The sequence below is a fragment of the Gavialis gangeticus genome, unplaced genomic scaffold (assembly GCF_001723915.1).
Source record: "Gavialis gangeticus isolate Ggan-Ray unplaced genomic scaffold, GavGan_comp1, whole genome shotgun sequence".
NCBI lineage: Eukaryota > Metazoa > Chordata > Crocodylia > Gavialidae > Gavialis > Gavialis gangeticus.
This window is the reverse complement of record NW_017728996.1, coordinates 24,337,602-24,356,365: the sequence shown is the minus strand read 5'-3', so window position 1 is coordinate 24,356,365 and position 18,764 is coordinate 24,337,602. Positions and strand designations below refer to the sequence as shown.

The 18,764-nt window shown below is 45.1% G+C and overlaps 1 protein-coding gene and 1 long non-coding RNA gene across 6 annotated transcripts in view; one reads left to right on the top strand and one right to left on the bottom strand.

The window, feature by feature from the left end:
- Nucleotides 1–6,133: 6,133 nt before the first annotated feature.
- LOC109288584 lies at nucleotides 6,134–13,369 on the bottom strand. Its single transcript, XR_002095190.1, has 2 exons — nucleotides 11,197–13,369; nucleotides 6,134–7,713 (listed from the first exon to the last, which is right to left on the bottom strand). It is a non-coding gene; the product is annotated as an uncharacterized LOC109288584 (long non-coding RNA).
- A 1,331-nt stretch (nucleotides 13,370–14,700) lies between these two features.
- The window catches only part of DTWD1 (DTW domain containing 1), an 11,437-nt gene continuing 7,373 nt past the window's right edge, over nucleotides 14,701–18,764 (top strand). The window contains exons 1-4 of one of the 5 annotated variants that reach the window (XM_019504157.1): nucleotides 14,701–14,755; nucleotides 16,404–16,708; nucleotides 16,876–17,019; nucleotides 18,098–18,362. In XM_019504157.1, coding sequence (XP_019359702.1) covers nucleotides 14,716–14,755; nucleotides 16,404–16,708; nucleotides 16,876–17,019; nucleotides 18,098–18,362 — 754 coding nt within the window. In that variant the 5' untranslated portion in view covers nucleotides 14,701–14,715. Of the gene's footprint in view, nucleotides 14,756–15,236; nucleotides 15,410–16,403; nucleotides 16,709–16,875; nucleotides 17,020–18,097; nucleotides 18,363–18,764 lie in introns of those variants that run through there. The other 4 variants (XM_019504162.1, XM_019504160.1, XM_019504158.1 and 1 more) reach the window with 4 other exon arrangements.

The window sequence follows — 18,764 nt, the reverse complement described above, 5'->3', positions numbered from 1 at the left end:
GCACTGAAGCTCCCTCATGCCCCAGCCAGCCCCTCCACAGCATGTTGAGCCAAGGGGAACAGTCCTGGGCTGACGAGCTGACCCCCCAGTGCGACCTGCCAGCCAGGGCTGCTCTGACCTGGCTCAACGTGCTGCACTCCCTGGTGCACATTTAAATGTACGCCTGGGAGCAATAAGCACCAGTTTGTTCAAGAACATTAACATGCATGTATAGATGCACGCACTGTTGAAGATCTGGATCTCTGTGACTGACTTAAATTAGCTTTCTACTTATTTAAAAGTAGCTCTCTCTCAACAGTTTTTCTGTAGTCTTATTGTTATTAGAACAGGATTCTCTGCAATATTCAAGTTAAATAAAAACAGACAAATAAACCAACTCAACTCTCTTAAGCAAGAAGACATGAATGAAACCAACTACTTTTCATACTCATCACAAATGCTCTCTCAGATGTTTTGGGTAGGCCTGTGCAAAGTGGCTAGTATTCGCTTCGGATTCAGATTCGGCTGATTTCATAGTTTCTAGGGTCGGAAGGGACCTGAGCAGATCATCTAGTCCAACCCCCTGCCATGGCAGGAAGAGCACTGGGGTCAAATGACCCCAGTAAGGTGGTCATCCAACCTCCTCTTAAAAACCCCCAGGGTGGGAGCCTGCACCACCTCACTTGGAAGCTGGTTCCAGACTCTAGCCGCCCTGACCGTGAAGTAGCGCCTCCTGATGTCCAACTTAAACCTTCCCTCCGCCAGCTTGTGACCATTGTTCCTGGTCACTCCTTGCGGCGCTCGGGGGAACAGGGACTCCCCCAGCGCCTGCTGATCCCCCCTAACCAGTTTATAACAGGCCACAAGATCCCCCCTCAGCCTTCTCTTTTGAAGGCTGAACAGGTTCAGGTCCCGCAACCTTTCCTCATAGGACCTACCCTGCTGTCCCTTGATCATACGAGTGGCCCTCCTCTGGACCCTCTCGATGCTGTCCACATCCCTCTTAAAGTGTGGCGCCCAGAACTGGACGCAGTACTCCAGCTGCGGCCTGACCAGTGCCGCATAGAGGGGGAGGATCACCTCCTTGGACCTGCTCGAGATGCATCTGTGGATGCACGACAAGGTGCAGTTGGCCTTCCTAGCCGCCTCCCCACATTGCCGACTCATGTTCATCTTGGAGTCAATAATGACTCCCAGATCCTTTTCCACCTCCGTGCTGACAAGAGGGGAGTTCCCCAGCCTGTATGTATGGTGCCGATTGTTCCTCCCCAGGTGCATCACCTTACACTTGTCTGTGTTAAACCCCATCCTGTTCTCCTCCGCCCATCCTTGTAACCTATCTAGGTCCAACTGTAGCCTGTTGCTCCCCTCTATTGTGCCCACATCCCCCCACATCTTAGTGTCATCAGCAAACTTGAACAGGGTGCTTTGCACCCCCTCATCCAAATCACTGATGAAGATGTTGAACAGGGCGGGCCCAAGGACCGAGCCCTGTGGGACCCCACTTCCCACGTCCTTCCAGGTCGAGAAGGACCCATCCACTACCACCCTCTGGGTGCGACTCTCTAACCAGTTGGCGACCCATTGGACTGTATGGGTGTCTACGCCACAGTCCCCCAGCTTCCTAATGAGAATGGGGTGAGAGACAGTATCAAAAGCCTTCCTGAAGTCTAGGAAAACTATATCCACTGCCACCCCTGCATCCAATGATTTAGTGACCTGGTCGTAAAAGGCCACCAGGTTGGTCTGACAGGACCTGCCGCTGATGAACCCGTGCTGGTTGCCCCTGAGCATGCCGTTCCCTGCTGGCCCCTCCTGGATGCGTGCCAGAATAATTTTCTCGAACAGCTTGCCCAGGATCGAGGTAAGGCTGACTGGCCTGTAGTTCCCCGGGTCCTCTTTCCTCCCCTTTTTGAAGATGGGAACCACGTTGGCCCTCTTCCAGTCCTCCGGCTCCTCTCCAGAGCACCACGAGTGTTCATAAAGCCGTGCCAGGGGACTTGCAATGACCCCAGTGAGTTCCTTCAGGACTCTAGGGTGAAGATCATCCGGGCCAGCTGATTTAAAAACGTCCAGCCCCTCCAGAAGCTCCCTAACTAAATCCTCACTCACTCTAGGCCCAGGTGAGCCTCCCCCGGGGCCCAAAGGGGGCCCAGCAGGGAGGTGGCAGTTCTGGTCCTTACTGAGGAACCAGATCTGGGGGACAGTGATTCGATTTGGTGATTTGAATCACTGTCCCGTATCGATTCGGCCAAATCTGATTAGGAGATTTGGCCACTGCCAAATCAGCCAAATCTCTGAATCTCTGACCCCCGCCCACTCTTCCAGCTCTTAAAAAAAAAAAAAAAAAAAAAAGCCCCCGCTCACCAGCTGCAGCCAGATGGGGAGGGGGCAATCCCTGCTGTCCCACACCACATGGGGGACTCTGCTATGAGCCCCCCCCTTTTTTTAAAAGGGCTGGGAGCTGGGGAGGGCACAGCAGCCATGGGAGGGCTGGGAGAGTGGGCAGGGGTCAGCAGGCTCGTGGCAGAGCCCTCCAGACAGCAGGGGGCAGTGGGGATCACCCCCCCCACGCTTGGCTGCAGCTGGTGAGTGGGGGCTTAAGAACCAGGAGCTGGGGCCAGGTGGGGCAGCCATGGGGGGGGCTGGGACAGCAGGCGTTGGTCCGGGGGACTGGGGAAAGAGGCAGGGGATGGGGCCTGGCAGGGGTGCTCCCATGGCCCCCTCTCCCCCCTCTAACCTCCCCCCCAGCTCCTACTTACCAGCATGGAATCCCGGTCCAGTTCCCTGCTGCAGCAAGTGGGAACTGCCCGAATTGCTAAAGCTCTCCAAATCAATTTGGAGAGTGTCACAGGGTGACGGCACAATATGACCCCAAAGGGGAAAAGGGGAACCCCGGGACCCAAAATAAGGTGGGGAAGAGAAAGTAAGAAAAAAAGAAAACAGTAAGTTTCTTACCTGCAGCCGATGACGCAGGAAAGCCAGAAGTGGAGGCGGGACCTACGTGGCTAATTAGCCACGTCTTTTTAAAACTACTGCCAGCTGTGATCAATAATGGTCAGAGCCGGCGCGGGGGCATAAAGAATGCCATGAGAGAAGAGGAAGGGGGAGAGAGCTGGAGATCAGCCAGGAGGGGAAACGATCCCAAGGCCTCATCCGGAGGCAAGGGAGAGACTAGCAGCCAGCTGCGAAGCTGGAACACGTCCCCCGACAGAGGGAGGGATAATGCCCAAGGAGAGGCGGCGGATGCCCGAGCGAGCGACAGCGGAGCCAGGCAAAAGGATCTGGGGGCAAGACCTGGCACTTGGAGCCTCCTTGAAGAGAGGGGAGCAAAGGAAGACCCAACAGTCCAGGTGGGATCAGCACGGGTCTGGGGAGCATCCCAGAGTCCATCCCCCATAGGGAACCGGAATACAAGCAGTGAGAGGGGCTGCAGAGTCCTGGATTCTGCCAGGCAGAATCACTCAGCAAGGGACTGAGGGAAGAGGGAAACCCGAGTGTCTGGGAGCATTCCCGAGTGCCCATTTGGGAATCGCTGCACCCAGTCATAGGGGAGCTGCGGAGAGCACTACGAAAGGGGAGAATTTTCTCCAGGACAAGGAGTCCAAATTTTGGTTTCTTAACCCAGGAAACTTGCGGGTAGTATTTTTCTTTGGTGTTTGACTGAGTGACCCATGGTTAGAGGGACAGGGAGGAACCTTAGAAGGATTCTTTAACTGACTGGATTGAGAGTCAGGACAAGCCCCACGGGCTCGCCACCAGTTACATCTGGGCATGGTAAGGCGAGGGTCAGCCCCCAGAATCACAAGCAACTCGGTGTGGCTGGGTATCAGGGCAAGGTGTAGGGGAGGGCAGAGCCTCGCAGAAGACCATCACCCCAAGAGTCCCAACACCGGATAAGCTAAAGTAGTCAGCCTCTCCACTGAAGGTTACAGCAAAGTTGTGGCAGGCTGGATAGGGGAGGAGACTACCTTTAAGACTGATCCGGAATAGACGATTCCAGGGACGAAGCAGCAGGCAAGCCCATACGCCAGAGGCCGAGCAGCGTAAGACCTTATGTTCGAGGCCCGCCGGTTGCAGAGAGCTTTGAATCAATTCAGACCTTTTAATTGGTCCCGATTTGATTTGGATTTGGAGATTCAGCCACCAAATTGGGCCAAATCTCTTCCAAATCGAATCAACACCTGAAGCTTTGCACAACCCTAGTTTTGGGTGCTTAGTTTCATTGAGGAAAATGATAACATGTTGCAGACCAGATAGCTCCATAGGCTAGAAGAACTTCCAGCCCATAAAAAATCATGACAGTTGTACCAAAATACTTGGATAAATCTCAGAAAACACTATAAGTAATATTCAAAGTGCTCAAACAATATGAATTAGACTGTGAATATGTAATGGAATTCAGTATTTTGTTGAGAAGAAACCAGGCAGAAATAATTAAATTCCATCTCATAAATTCAATTAATAGATCAACGTATTCTTCAACATCTAAAATATCATAATCCAGGGACAGGCAATCCCTGACAAGCATGTCAATTAGTGGCACACGGAGACATTTTCCCTGGCATGCTAGGAGGCATGCAAGGAAATTAAAAAAAAAATTGTTTTTAAAGTTGCTGCTCCAGGCTCTCCGGAGCATCCACAGATCCCAGTACCACGGCAGGCACCAGGGGCAGTCAGGAGAATACAGGCAGGGACACTGTCTGTGTTCTGCTGACCCTGCCCCCGGGCTGCACCCTCCACCTCGGCCCAGCCCCTGAAGGGGAGCTGCGGATGGGTGAGGCTGGGGCCTGGACAGGTGCTGTGCAAGGTAGCTGAGCTGGAGGCTCCCAGAAGGTAGGCACACCCTGGGTCTAGCCTGGGCTAGCACAGACGGACACCATGTGCCACCTGGGCCAGGCACTCGGAGCAGAGTCCAGGTGGCACGGGCAGGAGACAGAGCAGGGAAAGTCACTGCAGGCAGGCCAGCTTGGCCAGCTCCTTGGAAAAATGGGGGCCAGGCAGGAAGCATGGGCTACCCTGGGGCTCTGCAGTCTCAGGCCACGGCATGCAGCAGCACTCAAGGTGGGGCCTGGAGCAACCCAGCCTGCACAGCTCTGAGTGGATGGGGAGCAGCTGACCTGCCTGTGACCGGATGCCACTGCAAGACACTGGGCCCAGGGGGTTCCCAGCTCAGTCTCCCAGCATGCTAGGCACAGCATGAGCAGGACACAGCTGCCACCAATGTGAAGGCCTGGCTGCATGGAGTCCCCTGGGCTCCAGGAACAGCCACCACAGCTGCCCCAGCCTGCCTGGGCCCCGGCTTTGCCCACGCACAGCTCCTCTCCAGGGCCTGAGGCTGGGGCAGGCACTGTGCAGGCTTCCTCCACTCCAGGACCGTCGGGAAGGCCCGAGCGCCCTAGCCCCAGTGGCTGCTGCTGGGGTGTCGCTTTCTCCCTCTGCAGGACACTGCCCTGGATCCAAAGGCCCAAGCCACAGCCAGTAGCAGTGGGAGACAGCAGCGAGAGACATACCCTCTTCTTCCCTTCTTTTTCTTCTTTTTCTTTTTTATTTTCTTTCCCTCTTTTCTATCCCTCTTTTTTGTCTCCTTTTTCTCTTTTCTTTCTCTTCTCTTTTTCACTTTTCTTTCCCTGTTTTTTTACTCCTTTTCTCTTTTTTCTCTCTTTTTCACTTTTCTTTCCCTGTTTTTGTCTCCTTTTCTTTTTTCTCTTCTCTTTTTCTCTTTTCTTTCTGTTTTTGTCTCCTTTTTCTCTTTTCTTTCCCTCTTTTCTCTCCTTCTTTTTGTCTCCTTTTTCTCTTTTCTCTTCCTTTTCTCTTTTCTCTCCCTCTTTTTGTCTCCTTTTTCTTTCTCTTCCTCTCTCTCATTTCTTTACCACTTTCTCTTCTCTTTTTCTTTCCCCCTCTCACATTAGAACATGCTTAACAAAAAAAAAATATACAAGTACAGAGGCAGTATATGAAGTTTTATTTATTGTCACCAGGTTTAGCATTTTTTAGAAAACCTGGTATTTACTGGAAAAAAACAAAGCAACATTGATGATTATTAACTATATTAATATGAAGTGCATCCTGTCATGTACCCTCCACCCTGGTTTTGTTTTTCTGGTATGCCAGCACTCCAGCACCTTACAAAGTAGGCACTGCATTTTTTCCGGCACTCCAGCCAAAAAAGTTGCCTACCCCATCACAAGCATATCCCCCAAGAGATCCTACAATTTTATATGCAAATCAATATGTTAAAATCATATCCATAAATAATTACACAGAGATGATAAAGGAATCAGATTACTGATATTTGCAAGAAACAATAGTAACTTCATCTGACGTGAAGCAGTATATCTCCACTGAAATCAATACCAACTGAGAAGTATGCCCAATGCATTTAGTAAAAAGTACCACACAGTTATTTAGTTGTAACAATGATATCCCTCCAGCCATAACACCAGAAGGCTACATCTAAACCAAAGTGAGATTCTAAAGAAAGTTGGGCTGATGACTCAAGAACTGACTCTTCCCTTTCCAACTGAACACTGAAAGGTCATTAGGCATGTAGTCTGAAGTCAGGCAGAGATATCTGACAAAGCACCTGACAAAGTAGGCTGTCACCTATGAAAGCTTAGGTCTCTCTGAATAAGACAGTCTCCAAGGTGCCATCCTGCCCTATCTTCTGCCTAACTTGATACTGAACTAGTGCCCTAGAATGAAGTTACAGAACACTATATACCCTTTGAAATTATGAACGTACTATCCATTTGACATTATTTGTCTACCGAAGAACATTCACCAAGAAACTCTTGGCCAATTATCGTACAATAATTACACATTAAGAATTGATGGAGATGCTGTCTTTCAGTGGAGTTGCAAAATTAAGGTTCTAATCAACTATGTCCATTAGGAACAACATTTTTACTTAAAACTCTATTTTTTATATTAATTTATCTGAGGCGTATGTTTTGTATAGATAAACTGTAAGCATGTGTAAGCCTTGCCTCCTGAAGTGGACAAAGAAAATGTATAACTGACAAAGCTTTGACTCCACAGTCTAAATACATCAAACAACATGCTAATTTAGTACTTTTCCTGTTAGTAAGGGCAGCACAAAAATACCTGTGCTTCTTAAAAGCACAATGCCTCCCAAGGCTACTTCTACTATAATATAGCTTATGCATGAATGTCTCCCAGGACAACAGTGATATACCTTATGCAGGACATTGTGTAAATATGTACTGTAGACCTCTGAGCACTACATGAAAAATTTTCTAATGTGCAAATGTTATTATATTCTATCTGCTAGAATTTTATCCATCTTTACTCTGCATCTTTACTGCATATACATGTATGTTTTTCAGATACTAGACTGTACATTCTTCCTGTTGTTTCAAGAAACTTGAAAGAAATTGCTAGGGATGAAAAATGGATTAAATCAATTCATTCACCATTCAGCTATTGTTCCTATTAGTAAAACTAAAATAATTGCTTATTACTTTGCTGTAGTGAAACTAGATGACTATCCATCTCCACTTGTTTGTGTTCCAAAGAAAGTATTTTTTCAGCATGTTCCTTCAGTTCCACGGCGCATTCATTTATTTTCTTCTCCAAGTCTGAGATGGGTTTAATGTTCAGTGGCGCATTTTCATACAGACACTTTGAAATAGCACTGAATGAATAATCTTTTTGTAATTTGTCCACCAAAGAACAATCATCATCCAAAAAGGGAACCCTTGGCCAATCATCCTGCAATAATTACACATAAAAAGCAATTACTCATGAAGACTGTAAAAACATAAGATAAAATTAAGAATCAATCATTTGTGGCATCTACTTTTTACAATGCACTGCAGTTCCAATATAAACACATTTTAAATATACATTTTAATAACCTCTAATTTAGACAGCCTTGTTAAAAAAACTGGAATATCTTCTTATCTTGTATATTACATTCAGATTTGATTACATCATTTGTAAAAGGTCAGCAAAACTAGAAAAGAGCCAGAAAGGGACGGATCAAATTCATGCTGGGAAATGGGATTTATACAAGAAATAATTAAAAGGATTCAGATTGTCTAGTTTGAAAAGGAGATTACATGACTAAAAAGAGTTATCATGTTTCTAAGGAGACAAAGTCATTTAAGCACAGTAATATCTTCCATCTGTGGTGCATGCTTCTGGAAGCAAGGGATAGGCCATCGTCCCTAATCAAGCAAAGAACTTAAGATAGTGCTTAACTTTAAGCAAGTAAGCAATCCTGCTGAAGTCAATGGAATTATCAACATCTTTTAAGTTAATCATGGAATTAAGTACTCTGCTGGCCAAGTGCTTAAGTAAATATTCTGATTTATTATCACAGTAATCTGATCGTCCCATCCTGGTATCAGGCACACATTGTTTTAAAACCCTTCTGTAAACATGAGAGACAATGGATGCACTCTATTGTTTCAATAACAGAGACAGACAAAACATTCCCCACACAACTTCTTTCACTGAAAAATTTTTTGCAGGTCCACCAAAACCAATCATGAATTAGTTTTGAACTGGCCGAATTGCTTAGGCAGAAAATGGTGAAAAAGTTGGACATACAGCAATCTTTCATTTGTATATTTTCAAAGATATTTCAATTTCTCCATTTCATTTTCATTTCTAAATGTTCCATCCTACAGATTTTTTCTTGCTTCTGTTTCTCTTGGAAAATAAAAAATATGTATTTTGGGTCAACCCAAAACAAGTATTTTTTTTTTCAACCAATGAACAGCAACAACAAAATATAAATTATTCAGACACCTTAAGTGGAGGGATATCACGCTAGCCAACATCCGCAACTATCCTTTGGGGTGATCCATCTCTTCAAATAAGCATGAAAGGTTGGCTCAATCCAGCAATGATATGGATGCTTCAGTGGCATATACAGTTAAGTCAGAAACAGGGGCAGATCCAGAGGGGGTGTACTAACGCAGCTGCACCCCACTTTTGGATTGGAGTGCACCTAAAGCAAGTGAAATGCCCCACCCCCTCCCTTTAGTGGTCAGATGCAGCTCTCCTTTTTCCCCTTTCCCATGTACCACTGCTACTTTACCCTCTGCCCCAGGGTACAGTGGAAGTGCTAGAACCATTTTTGCCCGCCCCAGCTGGGCCTCATGGGGCTTGAACTCAACTGGGGACAGGGATAGCACCCTAGATAAAAGCGTGGTTTTCTACTCCTTGCCTTTTCTCCCAGGAGGAAGGACCCCCTAGCTAATCCCTGCTGCTGCTGTCCCATCCCCAGCTTAACCCAGTCCCCATGCGGCCAGCGGGGGCAAACAGAAGTGGCTCTGAAGTTTCCCCCTTCCCCTGGCACAGCAGAAAAAGCAGAAGTAGTAGGTGGGGGAAGGGCAGAAGGGGAGCAGAAGGGATGTGCCTCTGAGCACAAAGGAGAAGGGGGAGGGATTTTCACTTTCTTTAGGAACTTGAAAAAGTACCTGGAGGCTCCCATGGCACCTCCACTGGTGGAAGGAGGAGGCAGCTGGGAATCGTGAGGGTGTAACCACACATCCATTGTGTGTTGCTGCTTCCACACCCACTTTGGGAAATCCTGGATCCACCCTGGTCAGAAAGATCTTCTGAACAGACTTACAAATACAAGAAAAGAAAAATATGGCTAGAGTAAGCAAAACTGTTAAAAGTTACTGGAACTTTGTGTTTGGGTTTGGAGGTGATGTATTATGGTAGTAAAGTTGTAGCCTGGCCAGCTGTCTCAAGAAAAAAAGAAGTCTGAATCAGGTTCATCACTGAACATATCCACCATAAAACAGCAAACACTGTACTGCAGACACAAAACTTTGTCCTTGGCCTACCTATGAAAAAAAAATGAGGGTTAACAGCAGAAGTACTGTTTTCTGGAAAGGTGGCCATTTCCAGAAAGCTCTGACTTTCCAATGTCTGAGGGTCTGGGTAACAAAATCCATGTTCAAACTTGGTTTGTAATATTTATTAAGGCTGTGCAAAGGTTCAGCAGCCGTTTCACTTTGGAGGCGTTTCAGCCCAAAACACTGAATCCAAAATGAAATGGAAGGCTCCAAAACAAAACAAAACCATCCAAAATGTTCTGGAAAATTTTGAAGCCGAGCTTGCAGGAAACAGAAACTAAGAAAAGGGACGGGGAAGGACTGCTCTGATATTGACATCTGTAGCTGGCCAGTATCTGCGATCTGTACCTGACATCCCATTCCAATCCCAGTGCTTTGGGGAAGGGACGGCAGTCTGCTGTCATGCCACACATAGATCCAGGGGCCCATGCCCCCCAGGAGTCTGGCACAGCCCTGAAGCCCTCCCAGGGGGCACAGGCCCCCGGATGTGTGCGTGGGATGACAGCAGGCTGCCGCTGCCAGCTGGGTCCAATGCCAGCACCCAAGTCTGCCTGGCACACCCTGCACCAAAAAGAACCCAGTACTGGCACTGGCCCCAGCCAGCAGTGGTAGCCTACTGTTATCCCACACACAGATCCAGAAGCCCGCGCTGCCCAGGAAGAACCCAGCACAGCCCGGTAGCACTCCTGTGGGGGGCAGGCACCTGGATCTGCATGGGGGGGGGATGACAGCAGGCTGTTACTGCCAGCTGGGCCAGTGCCAGCACCTGAGTCTGCTTGGCGCAGCCCGCCACAATTAATTAAGAACCCAGTGCTGGCACTGACCCCAGCTGGCAGCAGCAGCCTGCTGTCCTCTCACGTGCAGATCCAGGGGCCCACGCCCCCCAAGAGGAGGCTGGCACAGCCCCATAGCCTCCCAGGGGGCGCGGGCCCCTAGATCTGCATGCGGGTTGACAGCACACTGCCACTGCCGGCAACTGATATGAGTTGTGCTTTGAACAGTTTGAGGTGCAGTTTCAGAGAAACTCCTGCACCTATCTCCTTGAAACTTAGCAGGCTTCATGCCCTTGCAGTTGTCATCTGAATCAGGCAGGAAATGACAAAGTTATAGGCATTTTAGTGATTCCCCATTACAGCCTATGGCTAAATCACCAAAACAGCGTCAAAACTCCAAAACAGACTCAGCCGAACCAAAACGGAACCGAAACACCAAAACAAATCGCTGTCCCTCTGAAACGGCCAAATTCGAAACCAAATCAAAACATAGCCATTTCACACAGCCCTAATATTTAGTCATACGGCTTTTGCTCAGGGCCTGTTCTTGCATGTTCATTCCACCATACACAGGAGTAGTTAAAATAACAAGCACTTGTACTTACCAAATTTTGGGACTGTAGGAATTCTTCAAAAGTAAGAGTCGGCTTTTGCATTTTCTATCAAAACACAAAATGTGAATTATTGTTACAAGAATTCCTTATGAAAACTATGACAAATTTTACTAAGCTACTGGTCTTAACAATCAATTAAAGTTAACAGCATTTTATTTTCAATGGAAACCCAGACATTAGTGTTAATGAACAAAAGACCCTATTTATTATCAAATTATGAGAAATATGAAAAGAAATGTAGAAACCATGCAAGAACACTGTATCACTAAATGGTGAAAATTTATTTATTTTAACCAGTGTAATTTGAAGTCAAATATTTATAATACTTTTTAGTATACTGACAGATAAAATGCAATCTTTCTGTACTAGTAGTAAGGGCTTATCAATAAATCTGTTCTGTTCTTAAGTATTCAGTCAGCTCAGAAATTTTACAAATGCCAGGTTTGCAGGTTAGAAAGTAGCATCACTCACTTCAAACTACTAGCATTTCCTGAATTCAGTGCAACTAACTCAACTGTAATCTTTAAAAATATACCTGAGCACAGAACAAGAAAAAGAATCAGCCTGGTTCAGATCAAGGCACAAAGCAAAGTGCAAAGGATTTAATTAATCTAATCAATTTAGGAGTGTTTTGGCCTGATAGAAGTACCAAACCTTGGCTACTTTAATAAAAAGACACTCAGTATCAACCCCTTAGAGATATTATTCCAATGAAGTAATAGATGCCACCATTTAGTAAACTCTGATGGGGTGTTATTTTAGAAATGAAATTTGGTTTTAAAAAAACAAAGTGTTCTTCTAGACACATAAATAAAAGCTTTTTTCACTTAAAAGTATGTATTGCAAAGTGAGAAATGTTAGCTCTTGAGCAAAGATTCTTCAGTACTGTTTATCACATTACAGTACTACTGGGCACGTCTACATAAGACGCTGACTGCGCAGTAGCCAAATATAACTGCGCAGTAATGTGCCACAGCACTAATAGTGCTAACATGCTACTACTCAGCAGCATCACTTAAAACACGTTTGCCAGCGCTACTGCATCAGAACTCAGTTATTGCACATTTATTAAATAAATGCACAACAACCACTGTGTAGTAGCATCTCATGTACAGGTATGTATATTGTTACCAATATAAAGTTGGGTAAAAAAAAATCTAAATCCTGTGAAATGCAGCCATTTATTTTATTTACTGCAGTATATTAGCCAACAAGAAAAACATGGCATGCCAAAGGCAAATATAACAGATAAGCAACAGAAATCAAATTCTGCTGTCAGTACTACTAAAGTCAATGGGATTTTCTGGGTGTAACTGAAGTAAGAAACTGGCAAAATAGCCATCTACAATATTAGTATTTTGTCTAAAAACAATGCCTAATGTACCACAGACTGATGCTTTATTTTATTTCACTGAGTCAGGAAAATATTCAGCACCCCAGAAATATTTTTGAGACTTAAGCCATTTAAATCTCAAAATGCAACTACTGAACATTTAAGAGCATTGAGTAGTTTCTTGTTTGAATAAACAATAAGCAGCTCAAATATGTTCTATTTTACTTGGAACTCACTCTAGTAATATGGTATTATTTATATCTAAATCTCTCTATAAGTAATTCTGCCAGTCATTCAAAATGACAGAGGCCAATTTGCTCTAAAATCTCCAAAAAATTTGTCAAAGAACATAAGTATCATGACAAATCCAGTACTCGCTATATTTCACTTGTAATACTGAAAACTTCTGAATCTAAGTCTATATTTTCAAGGTGCATGTATGAGTGACCAATGTATGGCAGATAGGCAAAAGTCTGAAGTACTATTAAGCATAGTAAATTACAGTAACAAACACCACAAACATTTCTACGATTGCTTTTATTTGCATTACTTTACAAATATGAATTTAATAGGTATCACACCTAAATATATTAGTCAAGGGTATCAAATAATAATTTTGTGCAGGCAGCTCCTTTTAACTGGAACTGGGGTTCAACTTATCCGTGCACATAATGACAATGCAATGGTACAAGGCAACAATAATAATGCTAATAATCTAATAACTAACACACCTCCCTTGCCAAAGAACTGAGGATGCTATCCAACATAAACAATTATAAAAACAATTTTAAAAAAACTTTTATAAAATGGTTAGGTTTAAATTTTAAAAGGGAAAGTAAGAAAGAAAAAAAATGTGAAGAACATGGAATGAATAGTTATCATTCAAAAAAAAATTTGAAAACAAATGTAAACAAAAAAATCTAAAATTCTTTCAAAATGAACTAGGACAAAATTAGGTGAGCCATAGCCAACCACAGTGAAATTCAACAAATACTTGGGGACATATGGCCGTAACTAGAGCAAAATTTGAACTGTGTTGTAACTCTACACTGAAAGATGTGCAAATGATCAGAACATGCATTTCTTTAAGTTTAACCAAAATATTGCCTGGTGTGGCAAAAGTAATGCGGAGCGCTATATTTAAACAGGTCCCACAAATAGGATATTTCTCCTGCTTCCCATCGCTGCAGGAAAGTAGAAGCATCCATTCCCACTGCAACTCCGCCCGTCCTCACTCAACATTATTCTTGCCATCCTACATAATGGAAAAGGTTGGACGGTTGTCCTCGACATGATGTTTCAGGAAATTGATGTAAGAAACAAGGTTGGTTTTTGGTTTTGGTGTTTTTTGTTTTGTTTGGGGACAGTGGTTTCAGGGGGGGAGGGAATATATTTTATCAGACCAACTGTATAGTTGGGAAAAAGATCGTTTAAGTCCTTGTTATGGTTTTTAAAGACCTCTTCCACTTGAGTACCATTTTCACCTATATAACGGAATTGTTAAAAGTTGTTTTGTTTTTAGTTTAGGTGGTCTCTGCTTCTCTGGCAGATGTAAGGACAGAGAGGCAGAGCCTCCTTAGGGCAGGCAGGAGACAGCAGGTGGGCAAGGTGGCACCTTAGAGATATGGTCACTTAGAAAAGCATGTGTAAGTTACTGCAGACACGGAGGAATATGCCCTACAAAAGCTCATGACTTCCTGAATTAGTCTCAATGGCTGCTTATACATGTGCTCAGAGGGAAGTGGGGGAGGCATTTTAATTAGCGCGGTAGTGACTCCAATTAAAACGCAGCAGCCCATGTGTATTTTAAAAATGTCCCTCCCATGTGTTTAAAAATGGCCACAGAACACTTTACCTAAACCTCGTTAGAGGAGGTTTTGTTAAAGCGCCCCATGGCCATTTTAAAACCTGTGGGAGTTAAATATGTGGGACACCACAGCAAGTCTGCTCCGGCGAAGGAGGATGTGCCTGGGCACCCAAAGGTGCCTTCACCCCCGCCCGGCCTTCTGCTCCGCTTCGTCTTGCGGCCTGCCGGGGCCTGCCTCTGGCGCCCCACCACCACTTCCACAGCACAGCTGCTCAATCAAGCTCATCACCAGGAAAATCTGAAACAAAAAACCCCTCTCCTCTCTCTGAAAACCAACCAACCAAATGAAACCAGTTGAAGAATCAAAGGAATGAAAACACGGGACTTGGAGAAGCGCAGCTCCTTCGCAGGTAGGGCGGCGGCGGCAACAAACCCTTCCCCCTCGGTGCACTTGTGGGGATCCGGGCGGGGTCTGTTCCCCGGGAAGGGGAGTCTCCCCGTACCGGGCGCTGAGCAAGCCGCTTTTCGCCGCCAGGTTTGTATCTCTGCCCCGCGGCGCCTGGGCCTGGGCCAAGCACGACACGACTGTACAGAGCCAAGGCCTGCAGGGACCTCCGCGCCTGGGGGAGGTGGGGGGCACTTACTGCCGACACCCGGGGCCCTCAGGTGGACGCCCCGCCCCGCCGTTGCCAGGCCCCCGTGCCGCCGCCGAGCCGCTCCGCCAGATCCTTCCGGTGGCGGGGCCGGGCCGGACGCTTTAGTTCCGGCTCCCGGAGGAGCTGCGAGGAGGTCAGCACAGGACGTGGGTCCGGCGCGGCTGCCAGCAGGTGCCCGGCGATGAGCGGCGGCCCGGGGCCCTGGCGCTGAGGGAGCCGCGGGGCCAAGGCCCGGGCCCCGGCGCTTGAGGAGCCTCCGCGCTGGCCAGGGCGCGGCTAAGAGCTGGGGCACGGGGGTGCGCTGGGGAACGACTGTAGTGGCCCAGCGTTTCCTGTACGGGCCTCGATTTTACTACACTGCTTTCTCTCTTCTTGTTGGAAAGGGGAGTCTCCTTGGCTGGGGGCTGAGTACCCACGGGTTTTTGTCTCTCTTTGTGACCCCTGAACCTTGTTGCAGTCAGGCTTCGGGCCCTGAGACACTAAACAAGGAGGGGGGTGATGCCGTGCAAGGAGGCGCAAGGTGGAACTGGCAGTGCCGGGTTTCTCCGGTTGGCTTTGAGCCCTTTCTGCAGCCTCCTGCTCCCAAGCTGCTACATGGGCAGGAGAGGGCCTTGCTGTCACCTACCACTGGAGGTAGCCTTCAGGGATGTTTTCAGCAATTGTAACTTGAAAATCACAGAAGCTGAAATGAGAACTTTCTGATTTGGAGACTCGAGCTAATGATCCCGATCCATGTTTAGTTCCCCATACCCACACACAACACTTAAGTGGTCAGCATGAGGAACCCTGGTCAGAAATCTTTCACCTATTTTCTGGGCTTAGCCCCTGATCTTACAACTCGTTGCATGGGCTGTGCACCCTTCCGGAGCCTGCACATCTTGGCTTATGTCTATGCACAGCAGACAGCAGGACCAGGGCCTACTTCTGTATAGTTAAGTTCTTTATTTTATTTAAACCCTCAGCCCTGCAAACACTTATTTACATCCTTAACTTGACTCACCTGAGTAATCCAACTGGCAATCCATGGGACTTCTACTCGAAGCTAACACAAACTTAGACTTCAGTCTTACAAATACATGTTTTTGACTTTAGGCACTTGACTAAATTGAGTGAGACAACTTGTCTGGGTAAAATTACGCATATTTGTAGTCATGGGAGTAGATCTCAAGCTGTTTTGAGTTCAAGACTATCTTGTAATCTTTGGCTACTATACTCACATAGATTTATTTTTGGGTTCTGGGTACTACTGTCAAAAATTATGATGATGATATCTTTTGGATTAGACTGATCCAGTATGAGAGATTTCTGCTCTGAGACAGAAGTGTGTGTTTAAAAAGATCACACAGAATAACTCTTCTAAACTGGTCAATTTAATAATATCTCAGAGTATTTTTTTCCATAGGTACAGGATATCATTTGTTTGAACCAAAGATGTCATTAAATTTGCCAACACTATTAAATCAAGAAAGCCATCGGGGATTTAAAAAAAAAATTGAATGTCTGAAAAACCCAGAATCACAGACTACTTCATCCTTGCAAGATAACCCACTTCAAAACTTACAAATAGCATCCCATGAAGTTCTTGAAAAGGCCCAAAAGAGTGGGAGATCAAAGTGTCCAAAATGCGGGAGTTCCAGGATGTTCTATTGTTATTCATGTTATGTTCCAGTTGAAACTGTCCCCACCAAACAAATTCCAGTTTTGAAGGTTAGTATTTTCTGTATATATTTGTTAGATATGCAGGGAGGGGGACAAAATTTGCTCTGTCTTACAAACTTTTTTTTTTTTTTTTAAAGGAATTTTTCCTGGTTTTAATGTCAGCACTACGTGACATGTTTATCTAGGCTTAATTTGTGCATTTATTTCTATTGTAGCTGCCTTTGAAGATTGACATTATTAAACACCCAAATGAAACTGATGGCAAAAGCACTGCTGTACATGCTAAGCTCCTGGCCCCTGAAGATGTTATGATTTACACATACCCTTGCATTCCTGAATATGAAGAAAAAAGACATGAAGTAAGGAAGTTCTATGCATATAACAAGGCTTTTTGCTGGAGAAGTGCTTAGGTGCCTGTCCTCCAACCTCCACCTGAATCCTTCTTAGGGAGGATCAGATCCAATCACACTGCACATGTTCCTCCATCTAATCAGTTCCACTCCACCCACACCCACTAGAACATATCTGTGCAAGGTAAAGAGGGTGTATGGGCTCTGGCAGAACCTGAAGCAGGCACCACCCACGAGCACAGCCTAATCACACTGATTTGGTTACATTCCCAAAAGTATCAGTCATCTAGGCCACTGGCCTGATTCACTCCCTTGATGTAGTTATGTGGCTTGCTTAGCATATTCAGGTTCTGAAAAATGTAAGTTCCTATTCTAAAAATCTTCTAGCACTAGCCAAGCACCTGGGCAGTGTTTTGTTCCTTAGCACAGAGCCTGAAAAAAATTTAGTGTAAACTCCAAAAACACAGCTGGGGGATGTCACTTAAGTGTTTAAAATTAGGATTCAGAATTAGCACTTTCATTGTTGCCACTTAATAGTTCAGTGGTGATCACATGATGAAAGGAATTAGTCAAGGAAAGAACAGAGGTAGCCACAAAAGAAAGAAGTTAGAAAGGAAGGTGCAGAAGTGAGATTTTAAAAAAACTGCAGGAATAGCAGTAGTCCTGCTGGTCAGTATAAGTGATCTAGTGTAGTCTTAAATGTAATGAATTAACTGACGACAACAAATATTCCTGAGTTTATACCCTGGCCCATAAGTCCATAATAAAAAATGGAATTTGGACATTTTCCCAAGTAACCCTGCATTAAATAAAAAATCTGAAAAAATAGCTTCTCCCACAGAAAATACTTGATTAAGTACTGGATATATTTTAATAGGTACAGAAATTGTATAAATGTAACAAAGATGTTATTTAAAGAGATGTTCCTTTTCACTCTTACTGATTTAGATTAATTTCAATTCTTTGGACTGATGTAAGAAAAGGTTTTACTTTTTCAATTTTAATGAAATTATTCTAAACATTTTACTAGACGCTTTAAATTTCCTTCAATATGACATTTGGATCCTTGTGTTTTTCGTTATTTTAGATGGTGCTTATCTTTCCTGGTCCCAACTCAATTTCACTTAAAGATCTTGGTCTCCATCTGCAAAGAAATACTAAGAAAAATGTTTGTGCCGAAGATGATTCTACAGCAGAACCATTTCTCAAGCAAGCACGAATAGAATCAGAACAACAAAACATAAATGAATGCAAGGCAAACAAAACTGAAGACACTGGACTGAAGAAAATAATCTTTATTGACAGTACTTGGAATCAAACTAACAAAATAATTACTGATGAGCGACTTCAAGGTAAAATTGTTAGTTGAAAGATGAAAGTGACTGAAATGCATATTCATTTAATGCAGAAGCCCTGATTGGTAGAAAAACAGGTAAGTCTAAAAATATGTTAGGGTTTAAGTGAATTGTCTTGAGACTTAGGAAGCCTCTTCCAGTCATCCGGCCCAGTACTCTGCTATTGTAGATGATGATGCTAAATAATCCACTTCACAAAGCTAAAACTAGTTTTAGGGGTTTTTTTTGGAAAACACGCTCTTTGTTTTGAGAAGCTGTTCCAGAACTCCAGAACAGGAGGTGCTAACTCATGCAGCTACAGAGAAAAATTCATTATCTTTTATCTATGGAGGAAGCTAGAGGGATCTCAAGAAAGGTCATTTGCTGCTGCTTTCCTCCCCCCTCCCTACTAGCGTGCTC